The sequence below is a fragment of the Agelaius tricolor genome, unplaced genomic scaffold (genome assembly GCF_023055355.1).
Source record: "Agelaius tricolor isolate 1412-34295 unplaced genomic scaffold, bAgeTri1.0.p SCAF_8, whole genome shotgun sequence".
Classification (NCBI taxonomy): domain Eukaryota; kingdom Metazoa; phylum Chordata; class Aves; order Passeriformes; family Icteridae; genus Agelaius; species Agelaius tricolor.
Window position 1 is genome coordinate 12,828,620 of NW_027269268.1, and position 20,447 is coordinate 12,849,066.

General features: G+C 39.7%; 1 protein-coding gene across 5 annotated transcripts in view; it reads left to right on the plus strand.

The window, feature by feature from the left end:
* Positions 1-19,862, plus strand: part of PDLIM5 (PDZ and LIM domain 5) — a 126,839-nt gene extending 106,977 nt beyond the window's left edge. For all 5 annotated transcript variants that reach the window (XM_071431655.1, XM_071431650.1, XM_071431651.1 and 2 more), the window contains 5 exons: positions 3,160-3,334; positions 10,277-10,457; positions 11,461-11,581; positions 15,696-15,811; positions 16,438-19,862. In XM_071431655.1, the coding sequence (XP_071287756.1) occupies positions 3,160-3,334; positions 10,277-10,457; positions 11,461-11,581; positions 15,696-15,811; positions 16,438-16,527 (683 nt within the window). In that variant the 3' untranslated portion in view covers positions 16,528-19,862. The remainder of the gene's footprint in view (positions 1-3,159; positions 3,335-10,276; positions 10,458-11,460; positions 11,582-15,695; positions 15,812-16,437) is intronic.
* Positions 19,863-20,447: the final 585 nt, after the last annotated feature.

A 20,447-nucleotide genomic window follows, 5' to 3' on the forward strand; every position in this document is an offset into this window, starting at 1 on the left:
GAAGAGTACTGAGAATTCATACAGATTTAAGTGGAGCATTATTAGTGGGGTTTTTTTAAATCAAAATCAAACCAACTAAATGAAAATGTCACCACCAACAAAAAAATGGTCTGTGGGTTTCAGTGGAAGTAATGAACCTTTGGTGAAATTACTGAAGTGTTAAAGGTATGTTTGTGACCTGTGGAAAGACAGAAGTGGCCAATAAAAGCTATCCTCCTGCTGGTGTTCAGAAGGAAATGAGGAAGACAAAAGGCTGAGGCAAATCAAGCACTGAGGAAGGGAGAACGATCTATGGTGAAAAAAGAAAAGAAATAAATCTAGAGAACTATAGAAGGTTTACAAAGAAGCCAGTATATCAAATAAGGTATTTGATATAGGTATAGATATTACAGTACTTGACTGGTAGGTTGTTGACTGTGCAAGACCAACACAGTCTTAATGTGATTACCAGCAAAGAGAAGGAAAATCCTTGTGAGAATGCTGGGGGCACAAATTGGGAGCATGGGCAGGGAGTGTCCTCAACACTAAATGCCCAGATTGGTGTTACTCAGGTCACAGCTCTTGCTTGACACAATATTAATTTGTGTGGTTTCTATTATGTTTTGCTTAAAAGAGAGTTTTTGTTATAATGTGATGGACTACCTCCTTCTCTCACTTTTAGTGCTTTAAATACCTCAGAAATGACTGATCTAACAGCTTTGTGTAGAAGGTTTACATAGACAAATTCTCGTCCTGGCCAGTAGTAACTTTGAAGTTAGGTAGTATTCAGAAAAGAATCATTCATAAAAACAAAGTAATGAAAGCTGTAATGAGAACAAAGAAAAGGGAGCAATTGTGATGTTTGTGCTTTTATTTCCCCCCTTAAGCAATCAGAAACACTTTTTTTAACTACACAGTGCAAACGAGACAGCTGATGTGTCTGAATGGGCTTTGGGATTCAGTAGATAACCCAAACAGAAATTAGCAATACACTAGAAGCTGTGTTGCAATTTGATTTATGGCAAAATCAGTCTTCAAACAGATTTGGGTTTAGTGTGTATTCCTGTCTTCTCATGAAATGGGATCTGAAAATTGAAAAACCATGTGTGATGACAGAGGAGGAAAGTGCTATTAATCAACACCACCTTTGTTCATGTCTTCAAAGCTGTTCTGCCACCTTTTTCATTTTTATCTCTTCCTAGGTTTTCAGCTTAGCAGGCATTTATAATCTAAAGTGAGCTACAGTAGCAGAGTGACTTGTTCAAGACCAAGTGCCTCTATTCCTAAATTCTTTCCACTCAGGAATGTTGAATGTTTCAAAAATAAAGATGTTATTTTTTCAAGATATTGCAAATTCATTAATTATACATGAAATATAGTCTTGTTTTAAAAAAGAAAAAAGAAAACTAAAACAAGCAAACCTTATGAGTTGTTATACTTTTTGCTACTTGAGGTTCTGAAAAGGAACCAAAAATATATCAGTCTTGAAATGATCTGATATGAGAAATTTTTGTAGACCAACCACTTAAACAAAAAATAAAAAAGATATATGAGTATATTTCTTCTTCATCCACAGAAAGAGTAAGCAAAAGCAGGTATTGAGCCCAAATCAGCAGGGTAATACCACGTCTAATTACAGTATAAAAGCATTGGTTTTAAACAGGATTTCTCTTCCAGATGTGTTAGCCCAGATGTGAGTAGAGGAGGGGGTTGCTAAAGTTCATGGTAATATTTTGATTAAACAGTGCAGTGCTTGACTATATTCTGTAAATAGCACAATATTGGCATTTATGTTGGACTTTCTGTGGATTCAGTGTTGCTTAAATCTGTCTTCTCTGTGAATTAGTATGGCACTTCTCTTTCAGCAGGGAATGCAGTGTTTGACCTGAAAAGTACTTGCAACTGTTCTGTAGGACAGAGGCTGCTCAGTATTGCATTAATGGAGATGAAGAGAAACAATTTTTCATTTTTTTCCTGGAAGATATGAAAAACAAGAGTGGACAAATAGCACAAAGATTAACAGCACTACAAACTAGATTTTTGGCAAAGCTTCATACCAATGCCTTGGAGAGCTGCATCTTTGCAGCAGAAGCATCATCCTGCACTGTCCAGTGTCTCGGTCATTGCTTGGTTGTTTGCCTCTGAATTTCCACTCAAGTCTTAATTTCACTCTTTGATTTACAAGCTTTAGCAAAGCTGGACTCAAGACAGGGCACCAAGTAAACACTTCAGGTTTCTTTTGCCTGTGGTTACAAACAAAAGGCTACGGAAATGTGGGCTTTTTTATAATGTACTTGAAAAAGAAAGATACCTCCTCTTGACAGTAATAACTGCTCCCATAAAACCCATGTTGTTGTAGCTTATATGTTACCAAGGTACGTATATCAATAGAGGGAAAAGTAGAGGACTGCTTGTTTCTTCACTAACCTTACAACAGTATCATTTGTGCCTTTCATTTTGTAAATGCATTTCTCAAACTCCATAAAAGCTTATGTCTGTTCTCCAGCTCTAAAACCCTGAGTACACATGGAAGTGTGTAGCGTATACATTTCTGAAAATGTCAAGGTTTTATTTGTGTCGTACTTTTATAAGGAGGATGTGAACATGACCTTTGGACTGCTTCAGATTGGCAGAATCCACTGATCTAGACCACTGTTTAATTTCAATGTAGAAACAAATTTTGCTTATGCAGTACTCTAGTTTAAATTCCTACACATGTTGTATTGAATGCATGTTCTTGTTTAACATGTTAGTAATGATGTATGATCTATTGCACTCACTGTGAAATTTTTTGAGTAGGTATGTCATTTTCTCCTGCCTCTATTCATATAATGATGTTCTTGGCTTCAGCTTTTGTATCTAAAACAAAAAAATGCCTTCACAGATTGTATATTCTTTTACCTAACTTCTTCAACATGTTAAAATTTGTCCACTACCTCTCTAAGTTAGCCAAAACCATTTTGTGTTATTTCACAGACATTTCATAAAGTAGGTAGGACTTTCTTGGTAACTTATTGGGGGAGGAGGGGAAAATGAGTGCTTTTTAGTATGTTCCTTTAAGGAAGCAAGTTTACACTGGACAATGATGTTAGGCAAATGCTGTTGGTTGCTTGTGTTTCAAGTTAATTTACTTGGTATTGAAAGATGGGCCTCTAAAAGCTTTTGGCATTCTTTCCCCAGCTCCTGTCAGTGGGTGGACATCAAACAGTATTAAATCACCTGGAACAACTGCCCCGAGTGAAAAAGCTGCAACAGCCCCTCAGCTGAATGAGCAGGACACGTTGGTTCAGCGGGCGGAGCATATTCCAGCAGGGAAGCGCACTCCCATGTGTGCACACTGCAACCAGGTCATCAGGTGGGTATTGCTTGCTGGGGCACTTTTGGGGAGTGCAGAATTGGCTCTATGGCCAGGCCCAGAGAATGGTCATGAATGAGTGAAATCCAGCTGGCCACTGGCCACCAGGGTTGCTCCCCAGGCTCTGTATTTGAGCATGTGCTGCTTAATATCTTAATCAATGGTCCAGATTGGGATCAAGGCCACACAGAGTCACACTTGCAGGTGACTAAGTTGGGCAGGAGTGTTGCTCTATTGGAGTGTGGGACGGCCCTGCAGAGGGATCTGGACAGGCTGGATCAATGAGCTGAGGTCAGATTTATGAGGTTCAGTAAAGTCAAGTCCTGTGTCTGTCATTTGGGTCACAACAACCCCAGGCATCACTACAGGCTGGGACAGAGTGGCTGGAAAGCTGCCTGGCTGAAAAGGACCTGGGGATGCTGATCAACAGCAGCTGAACATGAGCCATCAGTATGCCTAGGTGGCCAAGAAGGCCAGTGGCATCCTGGCCTGTATCAGCAACAGTGTGGCCAGCAGGACCAGGGCAGTGATTGTCCCCCTGTACTCAACACTGGAGACCACACCTCAAATCCTGTGTCCAGTTCTGGGCCCCTCACTACAAGAAGGACACTGAGGTGCTGGAGCATGTCCAGAGAAGGGCAGCAGAGCTGGGAAGGGGTCTGCAGCACAGATCCTATGAGGAGCAGCTGAGGGAGCTGGGAGTGTTCAGCCTGGGGAAAGGGAGGCTCAGGGAGGACCTTACCCCTCTCTATAGCTGCCTGAAAGGAGCTTGCAGTGATGTGGAGGTTGGTTCAAAGGAGTCAGCAGGTTTATAGTCAGGGCAGCAGTACTTTTATCATTCTTTTATCATTATGGAAATAATGTTCCTCATGTGATAGGACATAGCCACAAGATGTGATGGGGAGGTTTAGATTGGATAGTAGGAAATTTTTTTTCACCAATAGGGTTGTCCAGCACTCAAACAGGCTGCCCAGGGAGGTCTTGGAGTCACCATCCTGGAGGTATTTAAAAGATGTGTAGATATGGCACTTAGGAACATGGCTCAGTGGTGGACTTGGCAGTGCTGAGTGAACAGCTGGACTGTCTGATCTTACAGGTCTTCTCCAACCTAAATGATTCTAGGATTCTGTTCATCCTGCAGCCTCTCTCACAGCAGGGCTTTGTTTTGCTGTTGTGGGTTTTGATTCTTTAGTCACAAGTGGTTTAAGGCTTCATTTTGGTACTGCAGAACACTATTTTCATGTGTGGTTTATCTAACAAAACTGAGAATGGAACTACTTTGGAGGAAAAATACTGTAAACTCCTAACAATCACAGTCCTACAGTCCATTTTACAGAGAACCAGAAAGCTGGATGGAATGGAATAAATGTAAGACCAAAGAAAAGTAAGCAAGTTAGTTTTCATGTATACACCTATTGCAATAGAATTGGGACTATTAGCTGGTTGGAAACCCAACAGAGAGCACAGCCATAGAAAGACTAATGTTGATTTCTAATGTGTAGCTTCTAACTGAAAAGAAGAAAAATAACATCCATAGAAAAAAAGCAAGTGATGTTTTAACAATTACTAGGACTGGATCGATAATAATTTCCTGTATTGCTGGATTTCAAGCTCTCTGATGGGCTCCCTGGTCTTTGGGCATAATGGTAGCTATTGTCCTTGACTTGTATGACATGGGTACAACACAAACACAAGTTTGCCAATAGAGATTAAGTTAAATAAGTTCTGCTGATCCCATAAGATACGCTACCATTAGCCAGAATTTTGTATGGAGGAAGAATTATATCTGGGTTGCATTGTTCAGTGGTTTCTGACAATTAGTCATGATTGTCTCATTCAGGAAATTGTAATTGCTTTTATTGCCAATGTGCAAATCATCCTCATTTTCATCCACCTTGCATTTTATTTTCCCCAAAATAGAAATCTTGTAGGATTATTGAAAAAAGTGCATTCTTCCAAAGTGTTTTTTTGTTGCTTATTCAGTCATTTGTATTGTTAAACTACAAGGGGAAAGTAATGGTTTTTTAATAGTATTTTAAAATTTATTTATCTATATCTCATGTTTTCAGTGGACAAAATAAGAGAGCCTACATTATGTTTCACCAAGATTAAAGAAAGAGACTTTTATTGATTAGAAAGTTCTGAAAAATGAGGAACTCCATGAGCTGTATAAGTTTCATTTGTTATAATAGAAATTCAGCCTTTCCACCATGGGTTTTTGTAGCCTCTTGAGCCCTGGCTTGGATTCTACATCAAAACCAGACAATTCAAATCACTTGGTCTTTAGGGGTGAACCGAGTCCAGCTTGTTTGCTGCCGTGAGATTTCTGTTGTGGTAGTTCATTACCAGTTCAATTAGCAGTGGGGTTAATTTTACAAGATTCTTTACTAATGATCTGTCATGTTTTGGAAAATTACTCCTACTTCCACTGGATACATCAAGGAAATAAAATAAGAAGATATGAACCTAACCCCCTTGAAGCAATAGAAAATACTTACACACATTCCCAACACAGGTGCACCTATGCCTCTTAATCCAGTTTTTTTTCTTCACTGAAAAATCAAAGATTAATATCAGAAAAAGTGTACTTAGTTTTGGGGTGAGATTCATCTGATTCCTTGAACAGTTTGGCCTATATAATAATTCTATCTTTTTGTTCTCTGGTATTTGGATTTCTGTCCAGTAAATAACATGCAAGAAACTATTAATTTTCTTTTTTTACTGTTATTTTAGTTTTAAACCAAACACAAAGTGCACTATATGCTGCATCTTTCATACAATAGGCTTCCTTGCCTTTTATTTAGAGCAGTCGTGGTTTATCAGGCTGTGCTGGTGCTCTGGGGTCTTAGTCCTGAGCAGTTCCTCTCCTCTTGGTCCTTAAATCACTTTCTGTGGCTCCTCACTCCCCTGTTTTGATCACAAAAAAGGGATGAGCTGCTGCCCTCCAAGTAGGGCAGTCTGTTGGTCTGTGGAGCAACATTTACTCCTTAGTGGATAGTGAGGGCAAACTGCAGAGGCCCCACTTGACTGTACTTAAGCCATTGTCACCTCTTGTAAGTGACACCTTTTCATGAATAGTAATTGGTACCCACATCTGACTTCTTTGTAATTTGCTGTTGGTGTTTAAATCCTTATATTTCTTCATATGTTAAATGCCTGCTCAATTATTAAAAGCAAGTGTTCCGAGATGAGTTGATGTGCATTAATCAATGCCAAATATGCCTCACGTTCACAGCATACAGTGGATGTGGAAGACTGCAATGGCATTTTGAGTTCAAGTTTTAGCATAATTACACTTCATGCCCTCAGTGGTAGCTTTACCTATGAAAAGGTAGGAGGGAGGATCAAATGGCATTGCATTGTACATCTGTTTTGAAGCCAAAATGCATTCTGGAGTTGGTTACTTTACACTCAGGCATAGAATAACCATGGCTGGATGAGCCAAAACCTTTCTTAGAGATACCTTATAACTTTTTAATATATCTTCAATTATTCACACAGTGATTGTCTGAAGGTTTCAGTTTTTTCCAAAGCTTCATTAAGTAAGCTTTTCTTTCTGTGTCTAAAAGAATCAAAGCTGTAGGCAAACTAAATTTCTCTTGATCTACTTGCTGTGATGGTCTGGCAGACTTCTGGCATTTCCTGATGAAGACTTCTGGTTCCCAGACAGCCTTACCAAGTTCTGCACTGCAGAGTTGGCTCTTCCTTTGAAGTCCAAATGTGTTTTCTCTGGATCACCATTGAGAACATACCCTTTGGCATGGCTGCTGTGAATGATGTCTTGCCTTTGTCACCTTTTCATAAAGCTTAATTGTTTTTAAAGGCAAAATAACACTAAGGAAAAAGTATAAATGGTGCTTCCCTTCAGCATCTCCTGTACACAAATTGTATACTGTGGCATTTTCAGGGGAGGAGAAGAAGAAACTTCCAAGAATGTAGAACTGCTGTATGGTTAACTGTGAAGTGATTGGCCTTCCTAACAGATGTGGAAAGCCTTTTTGATCTCTTTACCACCAAATTTCAGTTCTGGCTTGCTATCATAATACAAGCCACATGAGAAACTGAATTGCTGGTGTAGTAATAAAATACATCACAATCATACTGATAAAGTTATATTCATTTATGAGCATTAAGCCATTGAAATTGCACTCATGTTTCCTTTATATTGCTCACTTCTCCTTTCAGTTTGCCCCAGTACCATTGTTACATGCAGAACCCAGATGTCTTAGGTGACTACTAAAATCATGTACCTTTAGAATATTTGACTAGTTTGTTTTCATCTCTGAGTTCCATTCACGTGGTCTAGGTGGTGATGCCAGAAATTTATTCAGAAATGCTCAGCATGTCAGAGTAGCCTGGGGTAGAGGCACATTCATAGCCAACTGTTGCCAGCTGGGTCATCCCATATCCCATTTGACAGTAGGAACATGGGTTTTTAGCACTGCTTTTACAAATATGTTCTAGGTGATGGAGGTATGTGGGATTTTTATTGGTTTTGGTATTAAATGGAGAAGAAAAGAAAGATGAAGAATCTACAGCCATCTTCCTACCATTGCATCTCCCTAGCTACTTCTGTCACATTGCATGATCATGGGCATCCTGCCCCTTACTCAAATTGGGGCTTTAAAGTCCTTTTCAAGTTAATAGAGGAAATAAATACCTTTCATTACTGGAAGCTATCATTTTGATGGCAAAATTATGCTGAGACTGGGAACACCTCCAAGTTCTGAATATCATGTTTTAGTGTATTTTACATTGCAGGTATTTTTTTTTCTTCTTCTTTTTTTTTTCTTCCATGTGCTTTGGACAGCTTTTAAGCTGCAGCAATCATTAAGCCACAGTATCAGCTTGACATGTTTAAACTGCGGCCTGATTGAAAGTAAAACTGTATTTAGAAAGTGTTCCTCTGGACATGTGTGCACAGGGAGCCAGTGCACTAATGGAACACCTCACAGACATTGTGCAGGGCACAGCCCCAGCTGTCTGGGGCCTTTGGGAGAGGAACTCTGTAGGTGTGCTCTCAGGCTGTTCCTGGTCTGTCTGCATTCCTGTGCACTGTCCTGAGTGGCTGACCTCAACTTGTCAGGGCTGTAAACTCTGGAGAGCTAAATGCAGCAGATGTAAAAATTCCTTCTCCTCCTGTTGCTGGCATGCCTGCTTCCCATTGCAGAGCTGAGCCTGTCATTTCAGTGCAGATGGCCAGAAACTCAATCCCACCTGGAGCCGGGAGAGTGTCTTTAGTGTCAGCCCCGTGTTAATGAATCTGTTAAATTAGCCTGTGCTGACACAGCGCTCTGAGGACACTTTGTTGTACATAAGGGCTTGTATTGTTTGATCAGTACATAACTGAGAGGGCATTGATGTAAAAAGGTGCTTGTAGAGCAGTGGGAGGGTATCGGGTTAGGTCAGTGTTTGCACTGCTCAGGCATCCGCTGGGAGAGGGGCTGGAGAGCTGCACTCAGCCCCAGCTCCCTCCTTAAAGCTTCTCTTCAGGAGCCCTTTTCCACTCTGTTCCCTCCAATAAACAGGGGTAAATAAAAGAAACTGGCCCAGACTAAGTATGTTCATCATCTTACAAGGTCTCTGAGTTATCCTAAATCTTTGAGTCTATCCTGAGTCCCTTGTCTTGGACTTCTCGTTCTGCTGAAAATACATAGCATTGCCAGAGAAAATGTATAAGAGAAATTACAGTCTTTACACTCTATCCTTGATGAAATTGCCCTCTGTCCTCGGCCCACTTATATTTCCATTTTAGAGTCAACATAAGCAAATTTCAGAGTGGATTGAGGAGGGGGGTGTTTGTTTTTATCTTATTTGTTTGTTTTTTTTTATTTATTGCTGTTGTTTTGTTCGTATGAAAATCTTAGACAAAAATGTTCTTGTAGATTGCTTGAATTCCAAAAAAAATGTTTAGCAGCAGGTGGTCATATTAGTACCTTTCAGTTTTTTTCTTAAGTGCAGCATTAGATCAGAAAAAAAAAGTAAGAATTACATCTTTTCACTTTTCACTACTTGAAAGAATTACATCTTTATTAAGTGTGTTGGAAAAACAGGAAATCTGGTGAGGGAGATGAACCACAAAGTTCATCTGAAACCTAAATTCTGGAAAGTTGAGTGTTGGTAGGACCTTGGAGGCACCTCTTTAAAGTAAATATGTTCACTAAAGAGATTAACATACTGAATATATTTTCAGATGAATATAGAGACAATGATACATACCTGGGATTCATGAGTTACAAACTGAGAATTTTTTGTTGACTGAAAAATGGATAAGTTTCTTTTCATATTAACTGCATTGCATTAAACAGACAAATGCTATTAAAAGTATAGTTTTTTTGCATTTGCAAATGATAGAGGAAGCTGCGTGTTTGGAAAAAAATGGACCTATTTTAGTACAAAAAAAAATCCTCATATATTTAGGATGGATTATACTGTAAGAAACTTTTTGGATAGGAACAAAAATTTGAATTTTTGTCTCAGAAGAAACTGATGTTATCTGCTGCTAGTGGGGTCAAGTCTACTTATATTTGTAGTCTCAATATGAAGGCAGACTATAGGAGAGTTGATCATGTCACCAAGTCAAATATCTCTTTGCAATAGATGGAATTGGGAACATGGAAAACATTCTTCTTCTTCACTTCCCTGGCAGACGCCTCAGCACTGTATTTAACGTAGTTCTAAAATAAGATTTCTGAAATGCGGTGAAGTGAAAAGAATTTGTGTTTATTGTGGGCAGGGATTTCTAGGAAAGAGTTCAATGGAGATGGATACAGTCAACACTTGGAGCTTTCTTAGAGCCTGAAGGAGGAAAGAGGGATGTAGCAATGTATGTGGGTGAACAGTGTCATAATGGCACAGAGCTTTTGCAGAAAAATCTATTAACAGCTTTTGCAGAAGCCAGTCCAAGTGCTTTTGCTGATGATATCTCTTCTTTCTAATCAGAGGACCCTTCTTGGTGGCTTTGGGAAAGTCATGGCATCCAGAGGAGTTTAATTGTGCCCACTGCAAAACCTCCATGGCCTACATAGGATTTGTGGAAGAGAAAGGGATGCTGTATTGTGAGGTCTGCTATGAGAAGTTCTTTGCCCCTGAGTGTTCGAAGTGCCAGAGGAAGATCCTTGGGGTAAGTGACCAGCAAGTGGCCTGTTCTTTGGTGGGAGCAATAATCAGTGTTCAGTGCCTCTCTGCTATGAAATTCCATTTTACCTGGCCCAGTCTTCATTCTTTCAAATATACTCTTGACACACCTTTTTTCTCTCACATACAAAATACACCTTTGGATCTTCTAATGTTGAACCTTTTCAAGGTCTTTGAGAGAAGGTGCTGTAGGCTCCTTGGCTCTCCTAAGCTCAGCTCCTGTTTTTGTGAAGCTGTTCAGTACCAAATTTTCCTGAGCAACATGCTTTTAATTGGCAGCTTTTTACAGAATGGGAAGGGAGAAGTGGGGGAGGGAAGTAAAAAGAAAAAAATCTCCTTAGGTGAACTGAGCATTAAGAACACACTGCTTGCTAGATGAGAAGCAGTGAAATATTCCCAGTGTTAATGATGATGGAAAGACGCGTTCTCCTACTGGGTACTGATACTGCTCATTTGAGCCTGCCAGCCGATCGGCTGCTGTTTCACTGCAGAGAGCAATGTGTCTGCATTCTTGTGTAACTGGGGTCATGCAGGGCTCTGGCAGCACAATTCTCAAGTCATATTTGGTGCTATAGCATCTCCCAAAACAGCACAGAGCAGTCGTAATTTCTGTGTGATGTCTTCTGATTAACTCTTCACGGACTTCAAGAGAAGGGAGAGATGCGCCTTTCTTATTTCAGGGGCCCATTATGGGTGAGATCCTGATTAAAATTAAGAATGTGAACAAATGAGTTGTTAAAATATGTCCAACTCTATGTCAAACCTTCCAAAGACCCCAAAGGATTGCTCATGAAAAATAAGGAGATGTACCATAAATAAAGCACCTCATTAAGTTTAACATCGCAGAACTTGTGTGCACGACCCATTTTCAAAGTAGCAGCAGGAAACGAAGTATTCTTGAAATGAATCAAGTGTGGAGGTATGGCTACCACAATTCTAGTCATCACATCGAAATAATGTGTTCCTAACACTTTTTCTAATCCCCACAGGAAGTAATAAATGCTTTGAAACAAACTTGGCACGTTTCCTGCTTTGTGTGTGTGGCCTGTCATAACCCCATCCGCAATAATGTTTTTCACTTAGAAGATGGTGATCCCTACTGTGAGACGGGTAAGAAGCAACACAACCAAAGTTTACTGCAGCTGTGCAGGAAAGCAAAGCTCAGTAAGGTTGGGGAAAAAAAATAATTCCCTTTTCTCAAGCTACACATTAGAAGCGCCCCAGCAATTTCACGTAACTTTGATATGTCAATTCAAAGCAATAACTGCTGCTGTAGACACTTTAGTTTGCAGCAGGAGGAGTTGGTGAGGATTCCTTCATCAGCTTCAGCAGCAGCAGGCTTCCTGTCACTGATTTTTACCTATTCCTGTTAAGTTCTCAGCTGGAGTATCAGTGATAGATCAAAGTGTCAGTTTTAGGGTGACTTTCTGATGGGCTTTAAAGTAATCTGAAGTTTATGTGAATCTGCTTATTTACCAAACACAAGCAAATGCCAGTGGAGTAATGTGGTTTTCTCTGAATAGCCTTATTCACAGCCTGAGGGGCTTCCAAGAGTAAGCAGTCTGTCCAGATAGTTTTTTGCAGGATCAAGGATAAAAAACTGTCAGGGGAAAGATACAGTGATACAGTTAGAGCGCTTGAAAGCCTGATGGATGAGCAATATTACATGCACAATGTGGCCTAGAAATTCATAGCATTTCTGGTTTGGTTTTTAGCACTTCCAGCTAATCATAACATTTTTTATAAAATCATAAAATAGTTTGGGTTGGAAGGGACCTTAAAGATCATCTGGTTCCAACCCCTCTGCCAATGCCTCCCACTAGACTGTGCTGCTCAAAGCCCCATCCAGCTGGCCTCGAACATCTCCAGGAATGGGGAATCCACTGCTGTTCTGGGAAACCTGTTCCAGCACCTCACCACCCTCACATATTCCTATTATCAAATATAAGTGTACTCTTTCAGCTTAAAGCTATTCCCCCTTGTCCTATCACTACTTGTCCTTATAAAATGTCCCTCTACAGCTTTCCTCTAGGCCCCCTTCAGGTACTGGAAGGTGCTGTAAGGTCTGCTTGGAGCCTTCTCCTGGGCTGAACAACCACAATTCTTTGAGCATTTCCTCAAAGGAGTAGTGCTCCATTCCTCTGAGCATCTGTGTCACCTTCTCTGGACTTGCTCCAGCAGGTCCACATCCATCCCATCTTGGGAGCCCTACAGCTGGATTCAGGACTTCCAGTGAAGTAGATGGTTCAGAATCCCTCCCTTGCCTCCTGGCCACTCCTTCTGTGGTGTAGCCCAGGATACAGGTGGCTTTCTGGGCTGTGAGTGGACATTGCCAGGCCATGCTGAGCCTCTTGTCAGCCTATTATTATTAGTTTGAACAGTGTTTATTTAAGTTGGTTTTCTAGTTCGCTTAAAATTTTCCATGTACCCTTCTGAGCTAGGAAAGAAATAAGCAATTTGTAAAAGAATTCCCACGGAAAATGGAAAAGAGACAAAATTGTATCAAAATTATCTGTTTTCACAGTTCATGATGTGTTGGAGCTGTCAGTTGGACCCTTGTTATAGTTTTCCTTCTACTCTTAGGAACATTGCAATTTGTAGAAATGGATTGGCTAGAAAAGATTTAGCATGAAATTCTAATGACCTCTTAGATTTCCTTCTGAGCTGATCCCAGAGTTGTTCACAGCGCATGCCAGGGAGAGTGCTAGGTACTGTAAGCATGAGGGAAGTAGGCCAATTTATCCAAAATTTCTCTTGTAAGAGCTGCTTTAATGAGATGTTGGCTGATACAAAAGGACACAGTAGGTTATTGCTAACTTGGTGACAAATGTAGGGTAGGGTGTTGCTCCTATTGAATTTGTGGAGCAGCAGAGGAAACGGGTATATGAGTGGCATCCTCCAGAGTGACAGCACGGTGAAATTTCATCCTGAAGCCATGTGAAGCCCCTAATCCTGAAACCATTTGATGATTCAAAAATAGTACTGGAGGAATCAATAACTCCCCTTTGGGTGGAAAGCTCATGACAGGATTTGTTCTCTTAAGGTTCAATTCTTGTTCCTGCCACCAAATGACCCACATGTTGTGCAGTGCATTGATTTGTGCTACTGTTACAATTCCTGTGCAAAATGTGCCTTTTTCTATACTGTGAGCGGGAAAAACTGTGGTAAGATGTCAAGTATACTACACTTCTTGCAAAGTTTATTTCTGAGATAAAAAGTTGCTAGTGCAAGTTAATGCAGACACAATCTGTGAGGTGTTATTGGCAGTGATACTTTGTAATGGCTCTGGCTCACTAACTACATGTTAATTTGAGTTATATTAATTTTTCAAAGACTTTCAGTCCAGCTGGAGTTTTGAGTCTATGACTAATTTTAAAGAAATAAGGAGTAAATGTCACTGCCAACTTTCCTCATTCCTAGTGCAAAGGAGAGTTCTAATTTTAAATCTGTATTTGAAATTATAACAGCATCAGCTATTAGTATTAAAGGGGGATTAATCTGCAGAATGTTCTGGGTTTAGATGTTGAGGCTAAAATTAAAATAAAAGTCTGGATATCTACAACTTTGAACATTTTTTAAGTGCAGAGTTAGTAGCCTAGTTTTGAAAATGCTGTGTGCAGGAAGCACTGATATGTGACTATGTAAGAAGTCTGCCTTGGAAGGCTTCTGTGGTATCGCAATTCAAGCATGCAAAAGAAAGCTGATGCCCTTCATTCTGCCTTATCTACTGCCCTTTCTTCAGAAGAAAAGCCAATAAACTTATCAACACAACCACAGGCCAACTAACAAAAGGTTTTAACTGCTGGCACCAGGAAAATATCAGTAAGATTCTGTATGACCACAAATGTAAAGAGCTGAAAGAGTATGGTCATGAGGCTGTTCCCTTCAGGGGTTTTGCATGTCTCTCCTACCATTTGATGTTTTTGTCATTCTTTTTAAACACTTAAAAATTCATTCCAGTAGCATGGATTAATGGAGGTTATCAGTGAAGCAGTTTCTTGCCACCAGCAGCTATCAAGGGCTTTGCTATTCTAGAGCACTTGTGTTCCCCATCCTGTTGACATGTCCCCTATGCTGATTCATTTTCAGGGAGGTCATCACACAAAACACTTTCTTAGGAAACAAAACCAGGACTTTTCTCTTGGGCTTGGCACATCTGATGATCCTCTCTGGGCTCTGCTGCAGTAAGCATTAGAGATTCAGCAGATGTGTACAGTCTAGGTGAGAAACAAGATCCAATTCTACCCAGCTTCCCACCCCTTATAATTCTCCTTTGAAAATGACCCGTGGCATCTAATTTCCCTTTCAGAGGCAGAGTGTTACTATGGTAGTAACACTCTGTTACTGGTAGATGGAGTCCAAAGCTTCATTATGGCTGTCACTTTGACTGTAGCTCATCTTATGAGGACATAATGTTGCATGACGTGTTTGCCATGGTGGTGTGGTGGTCCCAAATTCTCTCATGTTATAGCACTAATGCCACTGCTATCTCTGCAGAAATAAAACATTTGCTTCCTAGAATGGGGTGTTTGAGAGTTGATATAAGTTAAAAAGACCAGACAACTTGGGCAGAGGAAAATGAATGGTTCAATGCCATTTGTTTTAGTCCCTGCTCCCTGAGATTGCTAGAGAAGCTTCTTCATAGTAATGAGGAGTAAGGGTTTGTTGGTTTGTTTTGTTGTTTGTTTTTTTTTTAAAGTCATGTAATGTATTTTAGTGACTAGAAAGGTATTCTGATTTGATCCAAATTTCTGGACTCTAATTAGGACAGAAGGCTAATGATTACATGGTTTTGAGTGGTGCAGTCTGGGGCAAAAATTGTACCAGAATGTAGGTCAGAGTTCATTACTCCCTGAGAAGGTCTGTAGTGTGAACAGCTGGGGTGTGGTTTCAAAGCAGAGTTGGAGAGAAATAAGGAACATGTAGAGTTCACGTGGGTGCTCTCAAAGAGTGCATTTCCCCCACTCCAGCCCACTGTTGATCTCAAGGAAATGAAACACCAGGAAGATAGAAGCATTGCCCACTTGAAAGGATGAGGAAGATAACTGAATTAGCAAGAAGACAACATCCTAGCTCCCTTCGATCTAGGAGCTCTTTATTCAGTATACTCAGTCTAATAAACTGAAGCAAGTCCAAACGTACTGCCGGCGAAAGAATAAAGTTCTCGAAGGGTCAGTCCTGCTTTTCTGCATATGCTTTAAGAGCTGTTTGTATCTCTTTGCAGATTACTATGCCCTCTTTGGTACGATGTGCCATGGCTGTGAATTCCCCATTGAAGCTGGAGACAGGTTTCTTGAAGCCCTGGGCCACACTTGGCATGACACCTGCTTTGTATGCTCCGTAAGTAAAGCTGGTCTGCCTTTAAACAAACGCTGGCAGCAGTGCTAGCCTGACCCATCTGGGAGCTAACAGCTCTAACCTCCCTCAATCCCCTTGAGCCCAAACAAAGAGTGCTTTCCCAGTTATTTGGAAGGTGTGTTGCTATTGTAAGCCTTTGGCACGGGTGCGAGCGAAGGTGTCCTGGATTGCAGCCCTGTGTCCCAGCATTTAACCCTTGACATTTACTTCCTCGGAGTAAGTGTGGAAGGTTGTAAGGGAATGGGCTGTGTTTCCAAAGTAGTAAGACTGCTTTTGACATAAAAACACTGTAGCCAAGGTATTGCTTGCTAATATTATATGACCAAAAAAACCTTAAAGAGAAGCCCCAATATTAATGATTGGGGTTTTTTTTCTTAAATTCTGAATCTAACTCTGCTCCCACTTAAGCATCTCTTAAGAAAGGTTATGCTTACACAAACCACTAGTATTACATTAAAAAGTAATTCTTTTTTCTAAAAAGAAAGGGTAAGTCTTACTCTTTGAATATATTTGTGCATAGAACCATACCATGATTTGGCATTCTGAATGGTTATGGTGTAATTAATCCGTCTGAATTGGGTGTTCCTTTGTTTCTTACCCCATTTCAGGTATGTAGTGACAGTTTGGAGGGACAGACTTTCTTCTCCAAGAAGGACAAGCCACTGTGCAAGAAACACGCCCACTCTGTCAACATCTGAAACTTGGAGTTTGTCTTGTGTAACAAATGTACTGAGCAGAAAAGTTAAAATGTCCATGTTCAATAATTGGTTAAAATTATTTAAACCAAATTTTTCTAAAATGTAAAAGTGATGTGGAAACTTGCAGAAAGGATTGCACACTAATTTTTCAGAGTGTTTATCATGTATGATTTTGCTTCATAAAAAGAAAGGTATCAGGAATTGCACCCAAGCCAAACAATTCGAGTGTCCTCATCTCTGCGCTTCACACATTACTGTATTTCATGATTTTATGACCACATTTATCTCTGTTTCATTATGAGAAGTGAAGCATCTATAAAAGTAAATACCTGATATTAGAGGTCTCAGTCTTGCTGCTATTCAAGAAATAAAAGGAGTTTGGATTCAGCAATCCCAATCACTTTATTTCAGTGATGTTTTTAAAGTGTGTCCGGAAGTATTGCAGCTAAACTCCATTAACAAGAACTCAAAGTAAAGATGAGATTACACAAAATATATAGTTCCAAAACTTTTTTTTTTTTAAATCTAATATTTGTATTCAGGAAGCTTCCTATATAATTACATGTACCTGTGCCTTTGCACTTGAATTTCTGATGGGTTTGCAAGGGATGAGGGTTTTTAAAAAGCATTTATGTGTCTATGCTAGTAAAAAAGAATATTTAGAAGATGCCACTTAAAACATAAATGGGATACTTTTCTGTAACTCATGTACTACCAGAACACAAGCCAAAACCCGCTGCTGCTGAGAGTGTGTTTGATGGAATGAAAATGTCAGATCAAATCTTAAGGGAGCAGGGATTTCAACTCTTCTGTTTGCAGTTCAGGTTTTAGGTAGCTTTAAGTGCCTTGTAAAGGGGAAATTGTGCTGAATCTGCAGGTAACAGCGTTTTGTATCCAGAATGTGAGATTCTGGTGTTGAATGAGGGAAGCTGCTGAAGTGCAGCTGAGGACATTGGTTTTTTCTCAGTACATTCTTTACCACGTAGCTCATGAATATGTATATTGGTGGTGTGCCAGGTATCGTACTGAAAACTGAACTTTCTTGCTCAGCTGTTAGGATTTTTATTAGTTAAGGATTTATTTTTCACTTTTCTTCCAGATGTAGGGAATGTATTGTTAAATGATATTCCATTGGTTTAAGCAGCTCAGTACCTCTCAGATCTTGCAAGGGAGCAGAGAGACAATGCTGTCATTATGCGTTTGCCGCTGGCCAGATCAGCTGATTCTGTGGCTTGATAGGAATTTTGCATCCACACAGAGAGGCAGTGCAAGAGCAGTGCACCAGCTCAGTCCCCCTTAGCCTCAAATTAGGGCTTAACTGGTTTAATTGGAGCAATTGCAGGCAGCCAGGGAGGAGGTGTTCTCCTCGGCACAGGGTGAATTTGCTTCTGCAGAATTGCACAACAGTGAAGGGGGCTCTCTCAGGACCAGAGCAGATTCCTGAAGGAAACTGAATTTACATGCTGTTTGATTCAACTGGGTTGTCAGAGCTGAGTTGTTAGTCTTTAGTGCTCTTTTTAGTAGTAGACATTAAAAATAACCATTAACTGGTTTTGCTGTTGTGGGGTGGGTTTTTTTACTGATTAAAGGGATCGTTTTATCCATAAAAACATGGATAAAAAAGTAAAAAAAAAAAAAAATTGCTATGGTTGAGTAAAGCAATTGTAATGAGGAGCATCAGCAAAAGAGGAGGAAAGAAAACCAAAATTGCTGTACTGAAATACGAAAAAATATTTGGGTTTTTATTAATTCAGTGAGACAGGTTCACATTGTGGGACTGTTTCACTTTATTTCCTGAAGTTGTTTTTATTCAATATTACCACGTTTCTTTTTTAACTTCCAGTGGTACAGAAGAGATTTGGTAAATTTGGTGAATGTTGGTAAATAAGAAATTTGGTGGTACGGTATAAAGCTGTTTAAAATGTTTACACTTTTGTAGATCTACTACCCTTTTGTGAGTTTGGCTGAAAAACAGAAGGGTGGAAGGAGACTGGACAAGATACAGTAACATATAATCCAGGTTGCTTTTAAAATTAGGTGGAATGTGGAGAAATGAGACCTACGGACTAGGTTTCAGTGGAGCTTTATTGCACATGTGTGAGCAAAGAGGGGGAAATGCACAGGAAAAGGTGTTCCGTGATTTCTGCGATTCAAACCTTGCCATTTTAACGTAGGATAAAAACTTCTCAGTTTGTCATTGTCCTTAAAATCCAGTTAAATTTTGTTTAGCCTCATAATTTTAATTGGAATTTTATTTTTAATCTATATGCTCTAGGGTTTGAAATTTTGCAGTTGTTAATGAATTTGAAGACAAAAGCCTGAAAGGCTCCAATAGAACTGCTTCATTTAGCTGCTTTGCCTTTTAATTTCTGCTTTTATCTATTTGTTTAAAATTTTAAAGGAAGCATAGAGTCACTGATAGATAATGAATATTTAATGGCTTTACCAAATTATATAAATCAATTAAAAGGAACATAATTTTTATCATTATTTTAATAAGTGAGATTTTAGTAGAGCACTTTATAATAATGCCATATATCTCACTGAATATTTATTACCTTTTTTGTTGTTGTTGTTTAGAACTATGTCATCCTGGTATTATTTTGTTTTATTTTAAGCTTGCCTTTACCTCTAGAATCTTTTGGGGTCTGAGTGTATGTGTTTAAATATACTTCTTTCTACATGCACATGTATGCACATGCATTGAGAGACATAATTATAAATGTGCATTTGAATGCAGACTTGACATAGCAAAAAATCATTTGGGGATTCAGTGAGATTCCCAACTTCTTTTCACACAACACACATATAGCATTCATGTTATGAGGGAATGTTACAGAGTCAGGACAGATATATTAGTTACCTAACTACTGTAGATCTTTGCATGCATTTTCAGTCAGTCATTGTTTTTCTTCCAAAACTGCCTGTGAGAGAATTTGGCTTAACTCTGTTTGGAGGTAGAATGTCTTTATAAGTGACTAATTCATCCATGATGACAGTTTCAGTATGTTATAATGAAATAATTCAGGATTACATGTAAATATAAATGCTTAATATAACAATGCCATAAACATAAAAGCAGGAGTTGAGTTGTGGTTCAGTGTGTGTTGGTCTGTTAATTGTGTTCCTATTTCTTCACAGAGCTACTTGCATCATCTAGCCATGCCAGCTGCTTTGCAAACATTGTTTTATGCTAAGCTACCAGCTGTTAAGTCCTGGTGATTTCTTTGCTTGTGTTTAATAATCTTTGGCATTAAATTTTGTCTGTTCACATTTGCAATTTTAATTACAATTGAAAAACATAACAAGCAAATAAACCCTACTCAAAACCTGAAGTTCTCTGTCTTCACTTATTTTGTGGTTGTTGGATACTTTCTTTTCCTGAATCATGGCCAGTAAAGGAAAGCCATGATTGTACACAGATAGCATTTGAGCTGCTCATTCTCCAGGTTTTATGGGTTTTTTAGCTTTTTTTTACAGGGAAGGACCAGGGAGTCCTGGTGACACCAAGGTGACCATGAGCCAGTGATAACTCCTCTGAGCCAAGGAAGACCACCAGCCTCCTGGGGTCCATTAGGCAGAGGCTTGCCAGCAGATGGGAGAAGTTATAAAACTCTGCTCAGCCTTGGTGAGACCCATCTGGAGAGCTGAGTCCAGTGCTGGTCTCAGCAGTACCAGAGACATGGCTGCACTGGAGTAAAGAGTGAGGAAGGTGGTAAGGGGCATGGAGAATTTGTCATACAAGGAGAGGCTGAGAGACCTGGGACTGCTCAGCCTGGAGAAGAGGGGACTCAGGGGAGATCTCATCAATGTGTACAAATACCTGGATAGGGGAGTCAAGAAAGAGCCAGGCTTGGTATGTAGTGAGAGGACAACTGTGAGGATGGTAAACATTGGCACAGGTTGCCCAGAGAGATCGT